The sequence below is a fragment of the Poecilia latipinna genome, unplaced genomic scaffold, assembly GCF_001443285.1.
Source record: "Poecilia latipinna isolate Pla-1442-1.1 unplaced genomic scaffold, P_latipinna-1.0 Scaffold237, whole genome shotgun sequence".
Lineage (NCBI taxonomy): Eukaryota > Metazoa > Chordata > Actinopteri > Cyprinodontiformes > Poeciliidae > Poecilia > Poecilia latipinna.
This window is the reverse complement of record NW_015112853.1, coordinates 661,976-689,314: the sequence shown is the minus strand read 5'-3', so window position 1 is coordinate 689,314 and position 27,339 is coordinate 661,976. Positions and strand designations below refer to the sequence as shown.

Genomic DNA, 27,339 nt, shown 5'->3' with positions numbered 1-27,339 from the left:
ATAGGTAGCAGCATTAAGTTGCAAAGACATTTTTCTGCAACTGGGTTCTTCTTAAAACACATGGCATCATGAGGAAAAATATGCTGTCATTATTTAAGCAACAATTCAATGCATCAGCCAGGAAGTTAAGCCTTGGGTACATATGAATCTTCCAAATAAAAAGTGATCTTAAGCATTAAAGGTATAGTATGTAACTTTTATTAAAAATATATATGTTTCTTTTTTTAAAAATCATGTAATGACAGGAGGAAAGTTTTAATGCTATGCGAGACAAGCGCTAAGACCCGCCTCATGGCTCTGATTGGTTATTTCTAATTAGCACTGGGAGCATTTGGAAAAGGCAGAGGAGCTCAATTTTTTCCATAGATACAAGTATGTAATATATAAACATTTAATGATAAAGTACATTTAATGATTAAGAACAAAGTAAATGTTTTCAATATTTGTGCAAAGTTGACATACAGTTGATTCAGTTTTCTTGGGAGAAATGGGACAAGATTCCAGTAAACTATTGTGAGCAGCTTGTTGGAGAATACCAACAAGCTGCAACAGCAACCTCAGCAACTGGTCTCATGATTTTTGCAGGTTTAATTATGAGCAGGTTCTCTGTCCATGCTGAAGAGAAGCCTCCCCATGTCATAATTCTGTCACCATTTTGTGCCACTGTGCCAATTATGCATCCAGGGTTTTCACAGAAGCTGTACTTATATGGAGAAGAACACAGCTGGACTCTTATTTACTAATATTTACTTTGTGGTTAAAATGTGTTTGCTCTGGATTATTTAAAAGCATTAGATCAAATGGGCTGAATATGAAGGCACGACAAAAGCTTTCAGATTTTTATGTGTAAAAAACAAGATGACTTTTTTTCTTTTTCCCTCCCCTGCATATTTACGCGCTATGTTATGTTTCCCAACAAAATACACTGAAGAATTTAGTTTCAATATGTCAAAATATATGGGGTTCTTTTTGACACAAATGGAACCCCATAAATTAATTGGGTGATGGATAAATGTAACGTAAACATATTTTGCAAAGCCATGTGAAGTTGTGTGGCTGTTTATCATTATCTCAGCTCCCTCTAGTGGTAAGCTGCCGGTGGAACATTTGTGTGGCAGTCTCATCCCGTCTCTTAGCAGAGAGAGGGAGAGAGGGGGTAGGGATTGAGAGAATGGCGGCCGTGCAATGCACCAGATGCATGGTAGAAAGGAAAGGGTTTCGGCGGGAACTTGATTCCTGGCGACATAGACTGATACACTTCGTTGGTATGAAATCCTATCATGTTTTAGTTTTTCAAAAACAACTCAGTTGTTTTGGCTAGCTTTAGCCGCCAATAAAGAGCGCTGCTCCGACCTAAGCTGCCTTGCTAACTAGTAGCTAGTAGTTGCTGTCGGTACTGTAGGTAGTTTATAACTGTAGCAACTAGCTTGCGTGTTAGCTCCTTTGTCCAAGCTTTGCCAGCTAGCTGTTAGCCGGTGTTTGTTTTTTTTTAGGCATTTCCGTGTCAGTTGGACAACTTCACACATATATCACGGCGTGGTATAATAACACATTTATAATGTAGTAATGACGTTTACCGTGTTTGCTTACTGACACGTTCATATATATCGGCTATGCTAACGCGATGCTAGGCTAAGTTTAGGTTTCAGCTAACCTTTATGGGAGGGGTTTTGTTGATACGCAGAGAAAGCTAATGTCACATCAGAGGGATAAAACCCTGTAGATGGCTGAAGTTAACGACTTTTATCAATTTAGCGCCATGTTGAACCCCTTTTCATGTTACTGCCTCAGAAATCCGGTTGTGTCAAGATTATGCTAGCTTAGTCCAAGCCAACGGTAGATAAGGTTTATTGTCTGACATGAAAATAAGGACCTAACCCAATATCTGCCACTGAATCTACACGATGATATAAAGGTCTTACTAACATTTGAATATATTTATTGTTGCAGTTGAGTTTTGAACAAACCGCATCGGCACGGTTATAAGTTTTTTCCTAGGCCCTGCATGGATTTACGTTAACAAATAACGCGATTAGGACCGTGATTAAACTCCAGAATATAACATTTATATAAGTGACAGTTTGTTACTTTTTGTCTTGCAGGGTTTGAAAGTATTCTGGTGGGAATTTATGGCCCAATGCTGCTGAGAGACCTTAATTTATTTGTGGGTAGGTTATTAATACTTTATACTCGGAAGTGTTTTGGTCATTGCATTATAGCAAGCAGACTGTCAAACTGATGAGTGTGCCTGTTTTTAAACTCCCTGAAACCTTGTGGAGTACAAAGGTACCTTTTGACATTTGAAACTTGATTTGAAAATATTCCTACTTATGACTATTTTGAGGTGCCAGCTGTTGATTTTTTATTTTTTCTGGATGGAGGTTCCCTCAGGCTTTAAACAAACGATCTTTGACTCAGTCATGAACTAGTTGACCTGTTTTACATGTTGCAGCATTTAAAGCATAAATGTAATATTACTAGTTGTTTATTTCACAATATGGCCCCCAAAACAGCAGGACCTTGCCCTATGTTTGAACACCAACACCTGTGCATTCCACCTATGCATTTCCTGCATTGACATATTTTCACTCAAGCACACTTATATGCAGGTAACATATGTCCAGTAGGTCATAGTCATTGGGGTGCTGTTTTGTTTCAACATTTTAACTCAACGTTTATGCTAAATTCTATTCCTGGGTTTATTCCTACCTCTAACATGTCCACATTCCTCTGTCACTTAACCATTTTAATTCAGGTAACGATTAATATATTGTACAGGGAAATAGGACAGCCCTTCAAAAACTGATATTTATTCAGTTTGTGTTGATATTCACTGAAAAAACACATGCAACTTAAAACCTGTATGCTTTATGAAAATAGTTATCAATGCTTTAAGAGATATTAGTTTCAAAAGCTTATTAGGGAACATAAAATGTCCTCTCTGGACAAAAAAAATATATACCTAATGTATTTAAATTTCATCCATAACCTAACACAATACACTACATGCTATATAATTATTCCAAAACAGCAGACCTTAATAAATACATAGATTTTTAAAGCATGCTTGAAATCATGAGTCTGACTGTAAATGTATTAATGTGTCAAAATCTTACATATTTTTAGAACTTTTTTAACGCACTAGGAGTGCACTAGTCTTTCAGCCGAAATTTTGAATATGAAACCGATTTTATCCATCAGTCTTACCTACTTCCACAAGGTTTGAAAATCAGCCACTGTCTCCTTTTGGTCCTGTCATGAGAGAGAACTGAAAAAAAAGAGAAATGGAATTTTAAATGAAAAGGAATCGATTATTTTTGTTTAGTTAATTTAGTAGTTTGGACATCAGTAGTCTAAACATTTTTATTTTATGGCACAACCTTGTGCAGTTAAAACAAGTTTGTTTTGTTTCACGGCTATTAGTCACTGGGATTGGAACAATTAAGATGCATTGTGATCTTGTAAAACTTGACAGACGGTTATAAGAAAAATCGGTAATGGTTGGAATTGGCAGGTCAAGCTGTTTTTTTTTTTGTTTTTGTTTTTTCTCCTTTTTGCTGTACTGGGACATATGAACCATTTTTGAGTTTATACTAAAAGGCTACTGCTACAAAAACACACTGATGCTTCAGATTGAAGACAGATTAGTAACAGTCACTGTGTGTTGCAAGTCAGAAAATATAACGAAATGTACAGCATCCACCATTGTCAGACTCACTGTTGGACAGGAAATAATTTTGAGACACTGGAAATGTGGTAGTAAACATGGGATTGACTTTGAGGTCGGGACGTACTCAAAAAGCAATCAATTTAATCAGTAAAACTGCCCCACAGTCCAGTAAAGTGAATTTATTGATTAGCCATTTTTAATCAATCTAAGTGACTTTGGTGGACCAGGTTTTAAGGTATCGAACTAGAGATCTACATTAGATTTTGAAATAATCTACTGGTGGTTTCTGTCATCCCATAACACATTGTTGTTGTCATGTTACTGAGTAGGTTTTATTTAATCTTTCTCCGTAACAGTAATTATTTACAGCATTATGTCATAGCAACTGAAACGCCATGTACTTTTGAATTAGGTTAGCAGTGTTGCCTGCCAGCAGTTTAGGGGAAATTTTCCTGGAAGTTACACAGCTGTTGTAAAATCATGATCTGCAAGTTATGTTGAATCTCTCAGTGAATATGAAGTTTGCTTGTTGCACATTATGCTGTTCCCAGTGTCATTTGATTTTTGTACCCACCACTTTTGTTGGGTCTCACTTTAAATCCACAGTTTAATTTCTCAATAGGTAAAAAAAAAAAAAATTGCATGTTGATTTCTGCGGTGAAAGGTGAAAAGGTTGTAAACAAGATGCCAAAGAAACAGATCTATCACGTGTTACCCAGGAAATGTAGAGTTTTTGATATGTTTTACAGACTGTGAACCTGATGAGTTGGATGACTGGTCAGCAGAGGCGAGCCTCTCAACATGTTCGTTCTGTAATCTGCCACTGGACAAATTCAATGTAAGGATTTTTGATGACATTGTCAAATGCACAATTTCTCACACAGTCTAATCTAAGATCTGAATGAAGCACCAATAAGGTAACTGATTATTTTTCCTCCATGTAGGACCAAGTACCCGCAGCTGCGTCGCCTCTCTCCTCCCCTTCTGATTACTCTCCTTGTCAGACCTCAACCATTTCTGAGAGCAGCCAATCAGCACACAAGTTCCTTCAAGCTGTGTTTCACAAGAAAGGTCAGTCTATTATTGAATGTGTTCCTGTTTTGGCCTGAAAAAAACAAAGAACATGTATGGATCTTTTTTGATGTATGCTGAGTGTGACCAATATAAATGATCTGAGAAGCTGAAAATATCAGATAAATAAATTATTTAAATGTGTTCCCTAGATAAAGACGAATTAGGAAAATTATTATTGAAAACACACACACACACACACACACACACACACACACACATATATATATATATACACACACACAGATAAATATTAGCATCAGAAATCACAATGTGTGGCTATTTTGTAACCCTATGTCAATGGGATATAATGTCCTGGTTTTGAGCAAAGGGAATTTTTTTTTTTATTGTCACAGAAATCTGACTTTGGCTAATAAATTAGTGTAGGACAAAGCCTTATAAATGACAAGAATAATTCAGAAACTGGCATACGCTGTTATTTTTTTACGTAAAAGTCATCTTTTCTGAATTCGTGGTCTGGAGTGTAACAAGAATGTCCCCTGAAGTTGAAAATCTAGTTTGGAAAGTCAGAGTTTTCCAGACGGCCCCAAGTTCAATCATTGCTGCCACACTTGGTGAAAGTTAAAGATGTAACCTACCTTTTAGCAATTCTGAGCTTTTGTGTCTCATTAAACCAACAAGATGGACAATAATGTAAAACCTCTATCTGTGTACTTGTTCTCTTGTTTGATTGCAAAAATGGAAAGGAATAAATCATTGGTTTGTATTTATATAAGTAGTGCAATAGCAGCCTCTCTGCCCAAGGTCCACCTCAAATTTCGGAGGTTGTAGCTGCAGCTCTCGCTGCTCACTGTAACTGCAATACTATCAGTGCTTTCTAGTTTTGTTACCAAAGTCTCCAATAAACTAGAGAAAGTTGCAAGTTTAAAAACATGTCGCTGGAGGTGTCTTAAAAATTGATAAATACAGCGTCAACGTTGCTAAGTTGGAAACAATGCTCCCACTTCAAACTGAAGTGTTCTTCGTCGCTGTACGGTTTTGCATGACAGTCTGACTCTGGACACACCACAGCAGTAGGTACTGACTGTTATTATTGTGTTTAGAGTAGCTATCAGGATGTAAGGCCTAATTCCGATCGATTCTGAAACTACCTGATTGGGCACAAATTCCATCAATAGTTTGGACTGTTTCATGTTTGATATTTGAAATGAAGTCAGCATATCTATCTCTTCTGCAAATCTCTGGCCCCAACAAAAAGTGCAACATGATGTTGTTACTTTGTGTCAACAATGTCCCAGTGTATGCATATTGTTTTGAAAGTAGTTAATCTTTGCCTAATTAAAACCAACAACAGATGCTGATGCTTCACCTACTCTTTGTCAAAATCTGAGGAATAAGTTGAGGAAAAACTTTAGTTTACTTGCTGATGTCAGCAACTCAGAAGTTGTAAAAAAATAAATAAAAAGTTAATGGTCTTGTACTTTGGATCTAGCAAGGAAAAGTTTGTGTGTTTATATCTGGATTTTATGTGTCTAGTAGAGAACATAACAGGGCAGTACTTTAACTTTAGTTATACTGCCTTTTGCCTTTTTTGTTCATAAGAAAATGAGAGAACATTTTTAATACTCTACGCCACCTTTTTAAAAGTAGTGTTCTTTTTTTCTAAGCTTTATTGTTTGAATACTAATGTACTGAGATATGCTCTCAGGCAAATTCCTGTTTGTATGAGTTTCATGTTGCATTTACGATCTCATCTTTGCTCCATCATACAAACTGTCAGCTGAAAGTTGAGTTGATTTTAACTTTCATCTCGATCTCCTCTCTTTGCGTTTCAGACGTGACCCTGGATTGTGATTCCAAAATACCTTTTGTTGCTCATGAACTGATGAAGAAGATGATACATAAGTTTGCTGAGGAGTATGCATCCAAGTGCCTGCTCCGAACCACAACAAAAGGAGTTACAAGACCCTCATCTCCGGTGCCAGAGACATCAGATGCTCCTCTGGATCTCACAGTGAACCGAACAGGTGTGAAAAGCTTTTGGAGGTTGAAATACTTTGAATCAAAATAAACTTGACTCCATACAGTTTTATATTTATGAAATATTTTTGCTTTTTAACAGATGGTGTGTTGGATCTCTCAAACCGGAACTCCACAAACTCTGCAACAACATCGTCCAATTCCAACTCCTCAGGGTAAGAGTTTTATTTTGCATGGATTTATTTAGTTTAAAGAGAGAAAAAGTTATGAGGGAATAAGAGTAACTTGACATGTTGGCATTTTTATCAAAGAATGCCCTGGCAATAAAATATTACCAAATTGGTGCTGCTGATCTTTTCATCTTCTCACAAGTCAATACTAAGATGGGTGCTTCAGCCTAAACACTGTTGACTGACTTGTAGTTTTGCAATAGCTCTTTCTTGTAAATTATTCAACGGGCAGCTCTTGAGCCCAAATAATTCAGTTCTGTTGTTGTACGGGTTTGTAATCATACCTTGTTTTAAAAAAGTATTCACATCCCTTGAATCTTTTCACATTTTTGCTATGGTACAACCACAAGCTTGATTGTATTGTAGTGTCTTTATGTGATAAACCAACTTGGAGTCGTGTAAAGTCATAAAGTGGAAGAAAGGGCGTACACAGATTTAAAAAAATGTGAGCTAATAAATAAAACTGGTAAAATGGTGTGGCATCCAATTGTGTTTAGGTTCTGTCTCACACTTAAATAGGCTTCTAAAGTTACCGTCAGAAGTCGCCTAATTAGTAAATAGTCCACCTGTGTGTTAGGGGTGGGCAATAAATCAGTAATAATATATATTTTAATGTCAATAGTAAATACGATAGAATGTTCAGTAATTTCACAGAGCTCTGATTCAGAACCACAAAGCATTCTGGGGGACGTAGGCAGAGGAAAGTCTTTAGCCCCTCAACCTTTCTCATGCAGCTAAGCAAGATGAATGTCATTAACTAACTCAGACACCTTTTGGGTACCTAGTAACAACCTGTTGAGTAACTTGTGGAGCAGGAGTTGCATGTCTCTCCTCTGTGCCTCACAATTGCTTAAAATTGAAGCAATTATGTAAAGTGAAGGAAGAAAACGAGTGAAACAGCCGTATTTCCAATACTTCAAACAAAAAACTAATCAATAATTCTTGATATCGACTGATGTGAAACATTTTTATCGTGATACATTTTTTTTGCTATATCGTCCAGCCCTAATGTCCGATACCTAAAATAAAAAGGTAATAAATAATTATTAATATTGACTGATATGAAATTTGTATATCATGATACATTTTTTTAGCCATTTTGTATAAATCTGTTCTGTGAAGGCTTCACTAGATAGTTAAGGAACATTAGTGAACAAACTGCATCATGAATCAATCAATCAATCAAATTTTATTTGTACAGCACATTTCAGCAGCAAGGCATTTCAATGTGCTTTACATAAATAAAATAAAAACAGCATGTGACATTAAATAAACAGTGAGAAAGAGAAAGTGATTTTGAAAAAAAAAAGATTAAAAAAAAAAAAAACATTAAAACCCGCGCCCCTTTTAGGACTTCAGTTAAACGTCGTTTAACTGGGACTCTAACGAGCTGGGAATTTAGTCAAAAACACCATTTGACAAGGACTCAAACCTTTAGGTTTTTCTGACTTTAGTCAAAACGCCGTTTGACAAGGACTCTAACCTCTCAGACTTTAGTCCGAGAGGTTAGAAGACCAAGGAACACACAAAACAGTTCGGGGGTAAAGGTGAGAACTTTAATGCTGGGTTATAACACAATAATCCAATCTAGTCTAGTAAAAATCCACAACTGAATTGAGAATATTTGTTAAGACTCAACAGTTTATGTCAACATACAGTAACAATTGCTTCTGACTTATCTTGAGCTATTTCAGTCTCTAGATGAAGCAAGCAGGTAAGACACACAACAAAAAACTTGCCGTTAGTTTCAAAGAGAGATGGTTCCACAAACTATTGGTTCAGGGGTGCTGCATAGAAATGCGCGTCCAGATTTTTATTAGCAAAGAAATTTTAAAATCTTGCCTCGTCTTCCTTTTGTTCTACAATTATGTGCCGTCGTGTGTTGGTGTATCACATTAAATGAAAACAAACTACAGTGAAGTTTGGGGATGTAATTCCTGGAAAATGTACAAGCGTTCAAAGGTTATGACTACTGCACAACATTGTAAAAGCTAGCTTGTATTCGATATTGATACTTTGATTCCATGGGGTTGACTCTTTTATCTCTTGAGCGGTAACGTCACAATAAAGGCTTCACCATTACCAACACCCCAGGATTGTACAATGAGAAAATAAGGACATCATTGCAGTACTCCACAACGCATTTACTTCCTCTTTTATTGAACTATTTAAGACCAACATGTAAAAGTCCCTGGATATCTCAAAGCTACAGGGGTTGCATGCCATTCACAGACTGTCCCACCTGGACGTGAAGAGGCTTTGCTGCACACACAGAGTGTGTGTGACAGTCAGGCAGCAGTGTGTGAAACAGACTGAGAACATACAGACAGAAACAGTTGCAGTGATGTTACCAACACAAGGCATAAAGGAGTGGACCCCTGAGTCTTCACCCCACCCTGTCCCCTAAGCCAACCCCCCTCATCACCTCCATCCTGACCCTGCTGTTTGGTCCTCCCATCCCTAGGAGGCAGCACAAGCCGAACGAGTACATTGAGAGGAGCTGGGAGCTGTCTGAGGGGTTGCTGTCCAAGGCTTTGAAGGATATCCGCTCAGGGAGGCTGCAGGAGCAGCGAGCTGCCTTGCTCTATGGGATACCCCTGCAAACCTTACGGCAAGGTTTGGAAAGCTGGACTGACGGGAAGCTGGGTGTGCTGTATCAGCTTAAGCAAGGTGGCAGGGACTGTAGGGATGAGGCAACCTCACACAATGCGATGTCCTCAACATTGGGAGGAGAAGCCCGCCTGGTCCTGCAGAAGGTGGCAGCTTGCGCGGAACAGGCAGAAATTGGGGGAGGAGCAGAGGAGAATTCAGAGTTTACTTTCCCATCGTCTACTCTCGCTTTCTATCAGCCAACTGGCCAACAAAAGACCCTCCCATCCTGTTTATCCCAGCTCAGGAATGCTCTTCAGCGACCAACAAGTCCACCTCCCAGTTTGGGATCTCCCACGTCCCTGCGGATTCCTCAGGTTCGTTCTGTGTCGGTGTCAGCAGAGAACTGCAGCACGACTGAAGATCTCCATCAAAGTACCTCGCTAACAGAGAGTACTGCCAGTCTGTCTTCGGCATCTGCCAGACCTTTATCTTTCTTCAAACTCAGATCGCCTTTGTTGGCACAAGGCTGTTCAGACAGCGCCAGCCAGTTACCTCATCGTCTGGGACCACGCAGATCCTCACTGGATGAGCCGGAAGACGGTTGCCGGGATAAAGACAAACAACCCAGGAAGAAACGGGGAAGGTATCGCCAGTACAACCATGAGCTGATGGAGGAAGCCATCACCATGGTGATGGCTGGCCGCATGAGTGTCTCTAAGGCTCAAGGAGTTTATGGAGTGCCACACAGCACACTGGAATACAAAGTCAAAGAACGCACTGGAACTCTGAAGAACCCTCCCAAAAAGAAATCTGCTACCTTTTCTTCATCTAGTTCCAACTTGTCTGGATCCGGTACCAATACCAGTTCCAGTAACTCAGGAAGTCTTGCATTAGCTGCTGACACGAAGAGTTTTTAGACCACAGAACGCCTCAAAGTCCTCAACACTTGAACAAACCAACTCTTACAAGATAGAAGTTCTCTGGAGACTTTCAGAAATTCAACTCTTGCCTTTAAGAAACACATTGATATTAATATTCAGGTCTTTTGTGTGTCTGTGATGTGATAGTCACACTTGAGGTTGTATTTTTCTGACATGGTCCTTGGCTGTTTTTAACTAGATTTTTTTTTTTTAAATTGCACAGTTTTCAGGTAACTGTGGTGCCCACTGCATCTTTAGTGTACATGGATTACTAAACCAAATTCTCAAAACCATTGAAGTTGAATGAGCGTTGTGAATTTTAATTGCATTAAAAATTTTTCACAAATTCTAATTTACCAATGCACTCTCTTTTAAGTTGGGTGCCGATCTTTTTTTTTCCCGCAAGGCCATTTCAAATTACTATGAAATGAAGCAGCCTGTAACGAGACGTTTCGTACACACCATGCAAAGGGTGACATTTTATACCCATTTGGAGAACTAATGATTCTAAATAATTCTCTTTAATCTACTCGGTCTACTATAAATAAATCTTATGTGGCCCCATTTGGTGGGTGGCCAAAATGGGGATCTGAAAATACGAAATACAGCACTGTCCTCAGAGAATAATACACATATAAACTAAGTTATACATAAGAGTTATGAAACTACAAAAATATAATAATTTTGCAGTTTGTTTATTGATGTGTATTGTATGTAGGATGTTGTGATATGGCAAATTAGTGTGTTTTTCAGTGGGAAAACTGGCCCTAATTGTTACCGTTAACTCTGCTGAGGATCAGTTATGAAAAACACAGCTTTGAACCTCTGGAGCTCTGAAATAAAGTGTGACTCTCATATTTGTTTCTTAGCTGTTAGACTATTAGGCTATTCAGGTTTATATCAGTTCTTGGAACTCCATGACAGTGGAGTATTGATGATTGTGATTTTCAGCTTTCTATCTCTCTGGGTTTTACCTGAGCTTCTCAAGTGACTTAGAGCCATTACAACTTTTGAGGTATTTGCTAACATTGTTAAACACCTCTGACAACAGGGAGATTGTACATGACATAAAGAGTTTTATGTTCAAGAGATTAGTTTAAAACCAACTTTTGTGTGCTTCTGTTTTGTGCGGGCTTGTCTGGAACATTTGTTGGAATGCTACTGTGCTGCATGTTTTACAAAAGTGTGCACTGAGAAGCTTGGGGACACGTCTGTTATTTGTACGTGTACTGCTTGTAAACGATGTTCTTTTCTTATCAAATATTTACTTAACTCTGCTACAGTAGCTGTATTACTGCTAACCTCATACATGACTGCTGCTTAACTTTACTTGACTGTTTTCCCCGCACATAGGCGTGTAGCTTTGTTGAACACTTATATAAAACTAAGACTCAAAGATGCAGAGAAGAGCATGAAGCTGAAAGACAGATTAGCGTTTGTTGCATGTACAGGGCGCATTGTCGTTGATAACTATTTGTTGGTTACTGGAGACTACAATAGTTGTTTTTGTTTTTTTTTGTCTGAAATGTCTTTCTGATTGTAACTACTTAATGCAAGGCTTAAAAGCTGCTGCTTCTTCTGTTCGTGAAAATTCTAGGTGTTGGTACTTTTAATGTTTGCCTCTCAAATGGGCCTATTTTCATGAATAGTGCTATTACCAAAGCAGCATTTCAGGGTTACCCACACAAAGCTGCTGTGATTTATTTTGCTGCTATGCTAGCCTGTCTGTTTCCTGTGCTCTTACACCATCTGACCTCATCCTATTATACAGTACCTCTGAATCTCATACGTCCAGTGTCCAGTTTGGCATTGCTTGTGATGGAGGTCTTATATGTTTAAAAACATTTATGAGCCGTTTGTTTCTCATGGAAGAGAGCCTGAGTCTATAGTCATTACCAATACTTTAATTCCTGTATGTATAGAAAGCCATTTAATGGAGAAGTTCCAATCTATAAGGATATTTGCCATGTTCCTTGAAAAGCTCCCCGTCACCCAATTTTCTTTCGTTGTATACGAGTATTTTTTGTGTGATGGTCTCTACAACTTTTTTGTTCACTGTGTCTCAGGCTACACAGTATTTCTTTAGGTACTCACTGTTTGATAACCTGGAGTAAAAATACAAATGGTTCACGCCAAGAGAATATCCATGTACCAGCGACGGCTGCTCATTGTATCAAAGGCCCTTTTCACACATGTTTTTTATATTTATATATATATATATATATTTTTTTTTTTATCAGGTAAAATGAAAATAAAATCTAGAAAATATATGTACAGGTACTTAAATATCCACATGTAAAAATCGTTGAATGTTTCAGCTAACAGATGAGCTCAAGAACTCCAACACGGTTTCAGACGCAGGGTAGTGGTTCAACTTGGGAATTTCCTAGGTGTTTAAAGCCCATGGAAATGTTCTTATTCCTCTGTAGCCTGCTGGTGAATGTGGTGATGAGGTTTTTAAGTGAATGCTGCTGAACATTTTACCTATATCCAGTTTAGAATTAATTTAACTATTGTAAAGGATTTTTATTCAAATTCTTCTAATTTGATGACTTGTATAATAAGTTTTTCTGCTCTTTTGGCACACAGATGCTGTAGGAAAAGGCATTTATTATTTTATTTATTCAAGAGATATGTATAGTTCTTTAAATAACCAATTAAATAGTAAATCCTGAAGGACAGAGAAACTGACTCTGAATCTGTCCACACAAGGCCCATGTCAATGTTAAAAAATGAATAAATTTAATTAAAAAAAAAATTATTAAATAAAAAAATAATGAATAAGTTACATTTAAAAAATAAATAGTTGGCAAAATAAATAAAAATAATGAATAAGTAAAAGAGGTAACTAATAAAAAATAAGTTTGGAAATGAATTGCAACATTAAATAACAATACGAATGTTAATACTATTAAAAATGACTTATAATAATTCATGTCTCACTGACTGGAAAACTGGAAATTCTTGTGTTTTTTTTTTGTATATTTGGTACATCAGTATTTTATTGTGCTATTTATTTTTATATTTTTTGGCAGCAGCCATCCTCCATAATTCTTCTCACTTTTCGGTATTTTACAGACTTGGTAAAATACAGGTAAAAACCTGTATCTTATCAGGTCTTTACCAGTGGGATGAAGGTTTTACAAATGTACATTTTAGGTAATTTGGAGAACACTGTTTGAGCTTAATGAAGCCTTCAGATTAAATAAAATGGCATGTGTGAAAAGGGCTGATCTATCAAATTATAACCAAGCCCAATTTCCCACAAACAATTCAGAACACAGTAATGTTTTAATGCAAAAGACTAATTGCAATACTTTGTGTATAGACATTAGGGTTCTTAGGTGAAGGGTTATTTTTGTTTGAACTGTTTGCAAATCAGTAAAACAACTTCACATTAATCTTATATTTATGCATTAATCAACTATTGCACTATAATTTATTTATTCTTTTGTAGAATCCTGTTTTGTTGTGGTATGCATTGTTATTTATGAATTGTGGTGCGTAATTGTGATTTTTAGGCTTGACTGTAGATTTAATTTTAATTTACGACGGGGCACTTTCATCCAGTGTGATGTGTAATGCTACAAGTGCATGAACGCTTTTGAACTTATATTATTTCAGTTCAAAACTGACAGAATTTCCTCATTGTTGTGTTTTTGTGTTTATGTTTCTATAAAATAATTTAGAAATGACCTTGATTATTATAACTCAACAAACACTACAGAATGTAATTTTATATTTTGTGCAGTTTGTCCTTGACAAGGTCTCGACCCAGAAAGTACTTAACTATCAGGTAGAAAAAAATGTATTCTCTAACACGCTATTAAAGTTAATGTTGCTGAATATTTGATTTTTACTGGGAAAACATCTGTAACTGTTGGCTGTTTTGAACAATAGGCAACGTTTTGAAACTGTTACTTTGTTGGCAGAAATGTTGATACAAACATACTGTTGCCATACAATGTGAAAATTCCTTTGAGCGCTTCTACAATCGTTCCTCCTGCTTTCAGCAGAACGTCTCGGTCGCCTTCAGCAGCTGATAAATAAAAACAGTTCTCCACATCAATCAGTAACTTGTACTGGCTTTAATTCCAAAAATGTTTATAGCACATTATATTTTGACGTGGACAGCTGTTCTTACTGTTTTTGAGGAACTGCCTATGCGGCGCAATAAAATGGCAGCTTTATATGGCGCTTACCTATAATGTTTTAGTCTTAGCAATTTCATTTTTTGTTCATCAAAAAAACCTTACTGGCAAAAAAAAATAATTTCTTTCGAGCAAGATTGTGCTGGAAAAACTAAATTCTGAATTTTATGATAAAATTGAACATACTTCCTGTCAAGGGAAATGATTTAATGACATAGCTGCTGGCCACCAATTGGCAAAATATGGAATAATTAAAAATACCAGTTTGTCACTTCAGCTTAGCTTCACTGAGACCCCCATGAGGACCACAGTTTCATATCTAGACATGTAAAACAACTTCATTAAATTTCCAGCTCATCTAAATTTATGAATAATTGTTCTTAAATAAATAGTTTTCATAAAATTATAATCTATATAACTCCAAAAATAAGAAAATTTGAGTGGAAATAATTACATGATACAAGTAATTTTTACTGGTATAGAATAAGCTCTTCATAAATTAAATGTGTAATATAAATGAATACTAATATTCACAATTAAAGAAAAAAAGACATTAACAGTACTCTTACCACCAATAATGTAGTTATATATATTTTCTGATAACTTTATGCTCTTGTCAGGTTGTCTGGAATTATGGCTACTGTTTAGTGCAGGCAGGCTGAATTGACATGGTTTGTTTATTTTTGTCTAGTTCGAGCAAATCTTTTAAGGTACAAAGTAGAAAATCAGCAAAAACAAAGCAATATCATATCACTCTCTGTTTTATACTTTTATTTCACCCTAGAATTTGCACGTATCCCCATTCATGCTGTATTGTCTACTTTTGTTTTAAAGTAGACTGCTCCCATGTTGCCTTCCTACACATTTATCACTGCAGTATACATAATCTTAACAGCAGTTAACCATCAACTTGCCACATACTATATGATCATGTTGAAACATCTCTCCACGTAAACATTCGCACGTCATGTATACCATACATGCGCAGCAATAGCATCAGTTCACAATAAATGTTATCTCAAGTCCGGACAAACAGCTCTGTACAGAAATACACAGTCAGATCAATGCAATCATGAAGACAGATTTGAATTCAATCCTAAGTCAAAGTCAGTTTATCATGGTAGGTCTTACTGTTTCTATCTCAATTTATAGTTGGTGACAACTGTGCTGAAATTCTTTGTGAACAATTATTTGCTGACTTGTGTTTATTTCGGTATATCCCTCTAAATGAAGGTTTTGCATTTTTATCTTTAGTTCCTGGCTGCCATCTGTTACAGAAGAAGGGGGAGTTCTGGGACAACGAGGGACTACATTACACCATCGTTCTGCTTTGGACACCGTTCTACGTTCTCTCTGCCCACCACACCAGTCCTTACTCTACCAAATCCTTAAATTAGCTAATCAGGAAAAATTGCTTTCATTTCACAGATCAGTTGGTCAGGCTGAGTTTCACTGCTGTCACTGTGGTGTAAACCCGCAAGTTGATGTAAAACCCCATTCAGTCTTTTTAAATGAATGTAACACCCATCACTACAGGTTCTACTGCCCTTCAGGTGATTGTAATCATCAAAGTCGTTGCAGTTTCCCATACCATCTTGGGGACTCTGAATCTTTTGGCAGCCTTCATCACCACCCTTTCAAAGACTGTAACAGTGAAAGTCAGCAGGGCTCAAGCTCCGACTGTGTACAGAGGTGCAGGACAGAAAAGTGTCCAGCTCCATGCTCTGAGACGTTACACTGTAATTCCAGCCAGAGCCACGCAGCAGGCTGTGGAAACATGCTGATGCCAAATGTCTCGTCTACACTGTTATCACAGTCCCCACTGTGTACTTCCTCCTGTAGATTATGCAGGTCTGTATTTTATAAGAAACACCTGTCTTGCTCCTGTTCTTGTTGTCATCCCCATATCTGTCCGACACCTGTCAGGACCAGAGAAGAAATGGATTTTGGAGATGGGGATAGCACTTGTACTGTCCTGAACAGAGAGCGGAGTCCTTCTCCTCCTCGTCTTTCTCCTATTCCCCAAGATATCAGTAAGAAAATGGATGAAAAGCCACCATCACTTTCCTATCACACTCAGGGGAAGGAAGCTGACCTTACAGGTAAAAACAGTCAGAGGAGTGCTTGCCACATGGCAGGTGTAGATGCATCCACAGATGCTGAGCTGCAGTATAAGACTATAGGACATAATCAGGCAGAACAGAATCTGGGGGGAAGTTCGCTGCAGGATATTGTAAGACGTGTCACTCGTAATCTGGACACCATCACAGCAGACCCTACTCTGGTCTCTACAACAGCTCTTTATGTTTCTGAGGACCAGTCCTCAGATGCCTCAACCAGCCAGCCATTCCATGCTGATGCCCAGCTGACTGAAATCATCACCACAGTGCTCCACACAGGCAGTGCTAGTGACTACAATCTTAATGAGCTGTTTAACCAGCATCATAACAAAGAGCCAAAGTCACCTAACACCCGTTCCCGTCGTCGGCAGGAAATTCAGGTCGCTACTGCAACACCTGCTGACGATGCGTGTGCCAGAAGGAATGCCTTAGCAATGAAAAGGGAGTTGGCCATGTTTGATCTGTCATACAGTCAGAGAATGGGACCGCAAGCTAAAAAAGTGAGAGTGAAAGCAAAAAACATGTCTGTACCTACTTCTGTCACTCCCCCAGACTCAGATCTAATTAAAGAAGCTTGTAGAAGAGAGACAGAAGCAAGGGTAGAACTTGGAAAGAATCTAGATCTAGGGGTTAATGAGGGAACACCATGCATAGTTTCTGTTGAAAGTGACAGGGACAAAGCTAAAGAAGATGTGAAGGCAGTGATAGTAACAGATGAACTTGAGACTGAACAGGAAAAGAGAGAAGGGATAACATGTTTCGGCAAAGGTGAGCTTACCATTTCTAATGTTAGACATGCCCCTGAGATGCTGAACACATGTGGAAAACAAGTTCTAAAAGGTGACCATGCAGTGCAAGCACAGACAGTATCAATGACTCCCATTTCTACTGACTGTAATGAAGGGTGTGGGTGGAGCCAAGAAGAAGCCATATTGGATCAAAACTATGATACAGACAGCACACCAGATAAAGGTACTCATAGTCCAATGAATGAGGGGCAGAAATGTAAGTCACATCAGTCCAGGCGGATAAGAAAATCTCTGAGGAATATAGTCCCTCCACAGCGGCTTTCTTCCTACATCACATGGCATACTCCTATTTCTCATGCCTCATCTGTAGAAACTGACATCACCCTGGCAAAATTAGACAGTAAAACCCCTCCGTACCCACAGGAACACAGAGGGAACCTTACCTTTGAGCCAACACCTAAGGAACCATCTGAACCAATGTGTAAACAGTCAGAGGGTAAATGTCAGAGCTTACAGAAAAATGAGGCCATTGAAAAGAGGAGTTCTCAAAAAGAGAGCCCTGAAAAAGAAACTGATAGCAGTGATAATTCTGCATATGGAAGGCTCCGACCATCTACAAGAAGACTAAAAGCTTTGAAGATGCTCAAAAATACAATAAATGTTAGCAACCCACCTAGCCCCAAAATCCAGTACATCAGCCCAATAAAGCTCATGTATGTATCCCAAGTGAAGGATAATGAAGGAGTTAAGTATAGTCTTAAGTCGGCAGGTTCCGGTTCGAGTCTACACACAGAGGAGGCATTTGACCCATGTGTAGAGTCTTCATGGGCAGGGACACCTCAGAAGCACAAAAGCCAAAGCAAGGAGAATGCAGTATCGCCCGCAAAGAAGAGTCCTTCACCAGCAAAAGCAATTACCTCACATGAATCACCTACGTCGTCACTGGCCAAGTCAGCCACATGTCAGTCTTCACCTAGGTCAGCTGCCTCTTCACCTAAAGGCAGTGCAAGAACAAGTGATGGTACTCCATCCAAACGTTTGTCTGAAACTGAGAACCAGCGATCACCACGTGAGTCGGTGTCCCTCGCAGAAACCACTCCTCCAAAACGACGTCCAGGCCGACCAAGAAAGCTAGGACCCCAGCTCGAGCAAAAAGTGAAGAGGCCCATTGGCCGTCCACGAAAACAGAAAGATTCAAATGCTGTATCGGAGTGTAAGTCACTAAATGGAAAAGGTTCCAAAACTGATGCTGAAGACGATGTCACCAAGAACCTTAAAATAACAGTTGTGTATGGCCGTTCACGAAGAAATAAACGAGTGGTGTCTGAGAGTTTTGACCAGCTCCAAACAGATTTCAACAATACTTGCCATACAGTGGATCTTAAAAGTGACTTGGGCTTTTCATTACACTGCTCAACAAGGAGCCCATGTATCATTAAGTCATCCCCAGAAGAATTTTGTTTTATTAGAACTGCAAAAGAGCCCCCAACTCAGTCTGTGAGTAGCATTAAAAGTCAGATGCCTGTTGAATCTGCGCCCTTGAGAAAACCAGGCAGACCTGCAAAAATTAAGATCTCTGGAATTTCAGTCACTGTTACTTCTGCGTCACCTCGGCGTCGTCAAATTCAGATAAATAGAGAGACCCGGATATCACCTAAAGCAAAACCTCCAAAGAAAACACTCCTACTAGAGTCTGAAAAAGAGCCTTGCATAGGTAACAGTCCATTACCAATTAAAAGTAATTCAACGGAGGTGGTGGAAACAAATATTAGAAATAGATGTGAACTGCCAAATCAGACTATACCATTAAGGCACTCAAAAAGGGATAGGAAACCCTCAATACACCTTGTGCATGCTGTTGCTACCTCTACCTTTGGGTCATACAAGTGCAGTCATGCTCTGTTGAGGCGCTCCAGGAAGCTTCTTATAAACAAGGCTAGCAGTGAAAGGAGACAGGAGGATCAACAAGCAAGTTCAGAAACTCAGACACTAAAACGACAGCCTTCTAGAAAAGAGCGAGAAAGCATCACTCAAGATCTGAGCAAAGTGGCCAAGGTTTCACTAGATTCAATCTTTAGCCCAAGAGAGACGGTACGGTGGTGGGCGCCATCAGCTAAGGAAAAGACAATGAGCCAGGAGCTTGCCAGACGGATAAGAGTCATCTCTGACACATGGGTCACTGATTCTCCTGATGACCAAGACAAAGAAGTGGTCCATAATTCTAATCTAGACACAATTGGAAACAGTCCAGTAACCAGAAAGTCGAAAAAGTCCTCTGTGGTCCGAGCACTGTTTGATTGTTCACCCAACAAACCAAGGTCCTGTAGCATGCAGCAGATCTGCTCCTGGTTTATGCAGACCACCGAGACACAGTCTTTGGCCATTGTCAAGAAGGCAAGCTCCCGTAATCCATTTGAAATCATGCACTTCCATCGTTCTACCAATAATACAAATGTTCGCCACAGTCCGCAAGCAGAGCGACTCCGCAAGCATATCAAAAAGTTTCCAAAGACTGTGCCAAAAAGTCCTCTACAGCATCAGCTGGCTCTGCTACGATTGAGGAAGAAGAAAAAGGTTAATCAGATACGTCGACGACTGTTTGCTTCCAGACTTGCAGTGGGCAAACACAATCGAGGTGTTACGCGGTGCATATTTAGCTTGTCTGCTCAGTTTCGGGCCACTTTGTTTAGGGTGAGGAGAAGGTTTTTTACTTTGAGAGAAAGGGAGAGGTGGCAATCGTGGAAAAGTAAAAAGAAAAGCAAAAGAAAAATGGCCTCCTCAAACAGGCCAATAGCAAATGTTCTTCAACTAAATCATCATAAAGCATTACACAGATCAGCAAAACAGCTACCTGACTCTCTTCAGGAAAGTTCTCCTGCCTGCTCTGTCGATCAAACTCTGAAGCATGCTGATATCCACAAAGAGGAGAAGCTCTCTTCAAAAGCCTGGAGTCCTGAGAAGCTGAAAGAATGTCGTGTGTTTCTGAGGAAGATCAACTCTCCAGACAACGAGTCAACCGAGGAGGAGGGGGACTCTTGCACTGTGACACTGGATAATGGCTCGCCTTCTACGGACTTCTTTGAAGGAAACAAGAAGGACCTGGAAGGAGTTGCAAAAGCTGTGAGAAATGGAAGAAAAAGGAGCTTGAACAAGAGGATTTGCTCAAGAAAGCTGTCCGATTGTGCACCCAAATCGGTCCCAAATGGGAAACAGAGGGGTAAACACAATCAATCTGAGGTAGCATCCCCTGAAACACCACAACCACCACCAGCGAAAGTGTTGAGACAATCGCGAATGAGGGGCCTGACCGGGCCAAGATGGTGCGACTATGTTATTGGTAACTACCCTTTTCCTAGTTCTTCAATTTGAAGACATTAAAATGTAATAATTACAATGTAGCCTGTCAAATTAAAATGATCTGTTTTTCTGCCAGGAACCTAAATGAAGCAAGGGCTCCTCGTCTTTCTGGGATGAGTCTGCAGTTTAACCTGGTGCCTTCGGACGTTGAGCTGACCACGTGGACTGACCGCCTCACTATGGTTCAGTCTTACACTCAGCAGCTATGTAGCAGTCTAACTTAAAAAAAAAAAGCTTGATGTTGCACTATTGTTATCCATGGACATGTATGTGCTTCTTTTCTCTGATCGTGTATATTAGAGCATTACTCATTACTTTCAAGAGTTTTAATAGGTTGAATATTTATAAAGTGAAGCCTTGTTATAATGAAAGATGGAGCTTGGCTGCATCAACACAGCGCCGTCAGCTCCACCCCACATGAAGGTCAACACCACTTCTCTTCTTTCAGTTTGTAATTTTGTTATTTAAAAATCACTCCCATTCTAAAATCTGTTAAATATATACTTTTTATATTTATAACAGCTCTTATTTTAGCACTCTTAAAATACAAACTTTAGTTTTTATCACATCGAACATAAAGCATTGAAATACTTTTAACAATGTTTGTCTAATCCAAGCCCTTGGTTTATTTTGACTTAGCAGACCACAAAAATACTTTTAATGAAGGAATGGTCTTTGATGAATTGTAACTCAATTGACACTTTATGTCCCTTTCAGGTAAGCTGGTAATTTGTCACCCCAACTAAAAGCATTTAATTTTGTTTTGTTTTGACATCTGCAAGCTTGCAGGGACTACATGCTCCTTGTTGTGTCCCACCAAGCAGTTGTAGGACATAAGCGTTGCTTTCTCTGTCCATTCGTGGTTAGTCGTAACCTAGTAATCTGTCTCTTTTTCACCTCCAGCATTCACTTAGTTGCTGCCAGATGTACTTCTTGCACTATTCCACGTGAGATTATGAATCCCACTACACAGGCTCCTCCTCCTTCCGTGTTTTGCACAGCCCATGTCCCACCCCCCCAGGTCCTACTGTAAACTTAGAAACTCTCTTTGGTGCAATACAAAGCCAGATGATTTATCATTATTTAGAAATTATTTTATTGCTGACAGACAAATGGATGTACCGAGTTACCATTGGCCTGGGATGTTATTCACCTTTGTCCATAGACATGTAATGAGATTTTAACCCATTAAAACATGTCAGTATACTCTTGCAGTCACCGATGTCCTCACACTTCAGCATTTAATGGGTTAAAACAGATCGCTCTGCTTTTCTCTCTTCAAAGAAGCAGGAAAGTAACAAAAACTATTTTTCCCAACATAGCATTAAATCATATTCTACTTCTAGCATTATTTACAGTATATGAACAGATGGGAGATGTTACTGCTTCTCTGGTGTTTATTTGATTTTTTTCCTTAAGATGCCTACCTCCACTGGGGCTGTGCTAAGCCTACTGCTGTTTAGCTTACTAGTCATAGATGAGGCCGGAGAATTGATTGACCAACACTAATCTGGGATCAGTTTGCTTTTCCTGCCATCTAAGAGCACATAGGTCAAAACTTAACCATACAGTGAGTATTATGACTGACGACACATTTGCATAGATTTGTCACTGGTTGCATTTTTATCATAAGGGAGGTTTGTAAGGCTCGGTCTTGTGGTGAATAACCCTGGTGCTCTGTTGTACGTGTTTTTTAAGTGTTTTTATACAGTGCGTTACAGATGCATCAGGTGTCTGTAACTGGATCAATAAAGTCTTTTCCAGTAAATCCTGAGTGATTATTGTTCAAATAGACTGTATGAATGGGCCAAGGCGGTACATATCTTTAACGAGCCTTCAGTTTAGAGTGAACCAAAGGGTTTGACACTTGTAGGCTTAGATTTGAAACATAAGTTTAAGCCATGTTTAAAACAGGCTGCTGGCAGATTTATTTTTTGATCAATTTGAGTTTAACATGCAAGTAAATTTATAGAATATTGTGACATAATTTTTGTCTCATTTCAAAAAGCAAAACTCAGAGGGTATTATAAAAATTTATTATGTAGAGTAAAATAATTAAGCTTTTTTTTTTTTTTTTTTGTTTATCATTAAAAAAAATTAGAACATTTTAGAATAACGCCCTAGTTACACCTGCAAGGGTTCCTGGACACAGGAGGACAAAAGAGGGAAGATGGGACACAAGAGAGGACAGAGAGAAAATAGGAAGGAAGAATCCCACGAGGAGTGGAAACAAGAACACAAGATGGAAGATAAGGAAAACATAGGACAAATTAATAGTTTAATGGCTGTTATTCTAACCTGTGATACTGTCAGAATCAAATAAACAAACCCAATGAAACAAATTTACTTACTCATGACTAATACATGTAGTAAGGGAGACCACTTATTTTTCTATTCATTTGTTTTTATTATAAAAGTTAAGACAGAAAAAATAATGGCACACAAATAAATTCAGTGAAAGCTTAAGGGACGACAGCAATAGTTATTAGCCGTGAATGTTTAGAGCTTAGTTGCATTTACTAAGACCCAGTAGGTAATGAATAGTTATCACTATATAGACAATGAATGTACCAACAGTAATAGGAGACAAATGCACTTCTGTTCCTGCCGAGTAAAACACTTAAACTGTTGAAGAGTGAACATTCACGACACATTGGCCTCTTGATTGATGAGAGGGTTCAGATCCAGTTTGGTTTTCTCCAGAGCTGCAATCTTTGCCCTCCGTGACGAACGCACCACAGGAACGGACTCTGGGACATTTTCTCCATCACTGCAGTCAAACACCAGATGCACACAGGATGTAAAGGTATGGCTGTGAAAGAAAACTGGCATATTTCTGTCCTGTTAAAATAGATCTGAACTCACCTCTCCTCTGATGACTCAGCCTTTCTGCTTGGCCTTCTGCCCCCTTTGGCAGTGCTGGCTTTCCTTTGACCTGTGCAGGCAGACAGACACTCAGGTTACCTCCCAGAGCTGAGTCACCTCCTCTTCCTCCTCCTGCCAGGAGCTCTATAAATAAAACTGCTGTGAATAACTCGATGTACAGGCACAGGGTCTGAGTTACCTCTCTTTGGTCTCTTGGTGGATTTAGATGGATCTTCTGTTGCTGCTTCTACAGAGACACAATGCATATTTACAGAAATTAAAGCTTTTTGAAATACACTCAGCATCTCTCAGGTGATGAGACCACTCCTTCACACCAGGTATAACTGGATTTACACACATCAATTCGCTTGACCAGAGAATATCTAAAGGTGTGTACCGTCTGCGTTGACGTCCAGCGGTTGGAGAGCACTGGCGTTGACGACCGCCTGTTCTTTAGAGTCCACCAGCTGGCGCAGCATCTTCTCCAGAGCACGGAGGCAAACGCGATCCTTTACCACCTACCAGGACCCAAAGAGGAGCCGTGAGACAGGAGGAACTGCGGCGTAGATCCGAGTCCGGTTTGTTTCAAAATGCTTCCGAACGGCACCAAAGTGCTTGGTCTTGTTCTCATCCGTACCAGTACGAGCTGCTGCAGCAGTGTCGTCAGGTCGTCCCTCACCGTCTCCTCTCTGCTGAGCTCCAGGTTGCTCAGAGTCTTGGCGTATAGGCGGACTTCAGGCGCAGTGGGATCTTTGAGCATCTCTCCACACATACGGACTGCCAGGTAGTCATGGACACACACCTCCTGGGAAAAAAAAACAAAACACACCAGGACAAATGGTCAGGCATATACAGACTACTGAAATTCAGTGAACGTGGCTGTCATGTGTGAAGTGCCTTGCAGAAGTATTCACTTTTTCAGAAGTTATCAGATGTAATAAGCCAACATTAAACAGCTCATGATTGTGAAGTGGAAAGAAAGGAATATTTGGTTTTCAAGATGTTTTTACTACATGCATTTGTGTCCAAAGGCACGACGCCTCTAAATAAAATCCAGCACAACATACTTCCTTCAGTCACCCCCTAATTATGGATTCCAGTTGTAAGTAATTTGATAAAAACCATCTGTTCTGTGAAAGCCTGAGTTTGATTAAAGAACATTGGTGAAGAAACGACATTCTGTAACGATCTTCTGGCAGAAGATCTTTGCATGTCTGAAGTTGCTGAAGTTATGGGACGTTGTTCCGTCTCACCTCTGTGTTAGCTGAAGGTTTGATGAGTCCACTGGGGCGGGTCAGCTCAACTAGTAGTTCAACCACGTTGTTAATGTCCACCTCAGCCAGTGGAGAAGTGGCCGGCGCGTTCAGCAGAGTCCGAATCGTTGGCAGGAACGTCTCCTCCACGACCTCCTGGTGGGCTCTGTCACACAAACACCAACTGCTGTGTAATCGCATCGCAAAGAGAGGAAGTCCTCTGACTAAACCTGGGGGAGTTATCGGTGGGGGACCTGCTCTCGCGGGCGTAGAGCTGGAAGAAAACTCCCAGGCAGTGGCGCAAGCGGACATCATCCTCAGTGACGGGGTTGTACCACAGCAGCACCAGGCGTGACAGCATCTTTGCACTCGAGATTCGACCCGTGTACATCAGCTTGGCCAGACCCTCTGCCGTCTCCGTCCGCAGGTCAGACATCTGGGTTTGTTTAACAGAAAAACATTCAAATTCCCTCCGAAAGTCAGACACTAGTAAGGCTGCAACCATTTTATGGATTATTCTGATGATTAATAGAAAACTGGATGAATGGATTGGCTTATTGTGCAATTTTTTTTTAAATCTAACCATATAAGCTTATTTCATAAAATGTCGGATATATAAAAAATACAAAAATAACCGAATTCCTTATTTAAATAAAAATTATTGTATTGCCTCAACTATAATACCATCATTCTTTTCGAGTATGCTTCATCATTTGTACCTAAGGATTCATCTGCACAAAAAAAAATTCTATCAACATGTGAAAATCTCATCCCTCTTCTTGGCTTATCAATATAGTTTAAGACTGATCCGTTGACTATTTTTCTAAAAAGGGGATCCTTAATAGATTTAAAACATTTACAAAGAAGTTTTTTTTTTAAATCTTAAATAAAAAAAACATCTGCTGTTTGACAAAAATGTATATACGTTTTGACTTAGTTACTGCTGAGTGTATTGCTCTTTCAACAAATAGCCTTTTTTTTTTTTTTTGAGTCTATGTGCTCCAAGCTAACAATTAACCGACTACTAATTTTGTTATTTCAGCAATCGATTCATCACGATTAAATCCAAATTTAATGCTAGACAAAAAAAAACACTCGTTTTTCAGCGGTGTACGAATTAATCAAGCTCACCTCACTGTCCAGGAACTCTGACAGCATCACCAGTATGCTCTGTGCGGTGTCTTCTGGAATGCTCCCCTTGTCCTCGGCCGGTGTCGCTTCACCCTCCTGCCTGTCGGGTGACAGCGGGGGCTGGACGGTCTGAGTGGACGCCGTTTCAGAGAGCAGCTGGAAGCCGAACAGCAGCAGCAGGTCAATGATCGCCCGCAGAGCGCTGATGCGGATCTTCACCTCATCCAGCTGGGCGATCTGGAGAAAAGACAAAAACGAAAATGAAAAACACAGATTCTCATTTTGTTCTCATTAATGCCTTCAGATCCATGGTGGCTCTTGACTTTAAGAACTACATTACCTGCGGTGGCTTGCAAAATTGTTCAAATTTTCTTGGATTTGTCACTTTATGACCAAAAACCTGACTATATTTGATGCAAGGTAAGAGAAAAAAAATTTGCTTTATTTCCACACATAATAATTATCCGGGTATCTGCATCCCTAGAACCAGAACCAAACGAGAAGAAGCAGCATTCAGCTTCTACGCACCACAAATCTGGAACAAACTTCCAGAAAACTGTAAAACAGCTGAAACACTGACTTCCTTAAAATCTCAAATAAAAACCCACCTGTTTAGAGTTGCATCTGAAACATAATAAATTACGAATTTAACGATGGCATTTGACTTAATGTAATGCTTTGATACTTGATTCTATGTTGCATGACTTTGTGTTTTTGTGCTTGTTATGATGTAAAGCACTTTGAAATGCTTTGCTACTGAAATGTGCCTTACAAATAAAATTTGATTTGATCTGTAGGTTTCAGAAAGTCGAATTTAAGGCATTTTTAACACAACCTTGATTGAAGCCTAAAATTGAAAACAAAAAGACATTTTTTGTTTTCAAAAATGTTTTGAAAGGAGGTGTTTTTTGAGAACTTCCTGCATTACAATTAAGCATTGCAAAACCTGAGATTTCTGGGGTTGTTTGTGGATGTCAACTGTTGTTGCTGTCGTCATTATTGCGTCCTGTCTCTTTGGTTTCATCCAGAGTGGCGATGGTTTTCATCTGCCTCTGTTGTTCATCGCTCTCCTGTGTGTCGAGCCCATCGCCCATGATTGACGCAGAAATGCTAACCAGCTAGCCAAAAAGGGTATATTAGCAGCTAGCTACTGGTAGCCTCAACCACCTCAGAACATCTGAATACAACTCATATTTTTGCCTGATAGAAAAGTCCTGCAAGGGAGAAAAAAAAAAAAAAACTACGAGATGACAGTATATTTCATGATAAAAATCTAAAATTGAATTTAA

The 27,339-nt window shown here is 39.2% G+C and overlaps 2 protein-coding genes across 3 annotated transcripts in view; one reads left to right on the top strand and one right to left on the bottom strand.

Annotated features, from left to right (window-relative positions):
- The first annotated feature begins 1,123 nt into the window (after window positions 1-1,123).
- lcorl (ligand dependent nuclear receptor corepressor-like) lies at window positions 1,124-22,567 on the top strand. Of its 2 annotated transcripts, XM_015032327.1 has the most exons (8): window positions 1,131-1,265; window positions 2,103-2,168; window positions 4,420-4,508; window positions 4,615-4,741; window positions 6,538-6,729; window positions 6,825-6,897; window positions 15,830-20,781; window positions 20,878-22,567. In XM_015032327.1, the coding sequence occupies exons 1-8, from the start codon at window positions 1,172-1,174 to the stop codon at window positions 20,883-20,885; spliced, it is 5,601 nt and encodes a 1,866-aa protein (XP_014887813.1). In that variant the 5' UTR covers window positions 1,131-1,171; the 3' UTR covers window positions 20,886-22,567. The 2 variants fall into 2 exon arrangements, with proteins under 2 accessions (XP_014887814.1, XP_014887813.1); XM_015032328.1 differs by lacking the exons at window positions 15,830-20,781; window positions 20,878-22,567 and adding an exon at window positions 9,377-12,209 and having other exon boundaries at window positions 1,124-1,265.
- Window positions 22,568-23,187: 620 nt separating this feature from the next.
- ncapg (non-SMC condensin I complex, subunit G) overlaps window positions 23,188-27,339 on the bottom strand; it is a 16,658-nt gene continuing 12,506 nt past the window's right edge. Inside the window, exons 15-22 of the mRNA XM_015032326.1 lie at window positions 26,051-26,287; window positions 25,174-25,355; window positions 24,920-25,085; window positions 24,304-24,471; window positions 24,064-24,184; window positions 23,866-23,913; window positions 23,667-23,736; window positions 23,188-23,571 (exon numbers count right to left, since the gene is read on the bottom strand). Of these exons, the coding sequence (XP_014887812.1) occupies window positions 23,445-23,571; window positions 23,667-23,736; window positions 23,866-23,913; window positions 24,064-24,184; window positions 24,304-24,471; window positions 24,920-25,085; window positions 25,174-25,355; window positions 26,051-26,287 (1,119 nt within the window). The 3' untranslated portion in view covers window positions 23,188-23,444. The remainder of the gene's footprint in view (window positions 23,572-23,666; window positions 23,737-23,865; window positions 23,914-24,063; window positions 24,185-24,303; window positions 24,472-24,919; window positions 25,086-25,173; window positions 25,356-26,050; window positions 26,288-27,339) is intronic.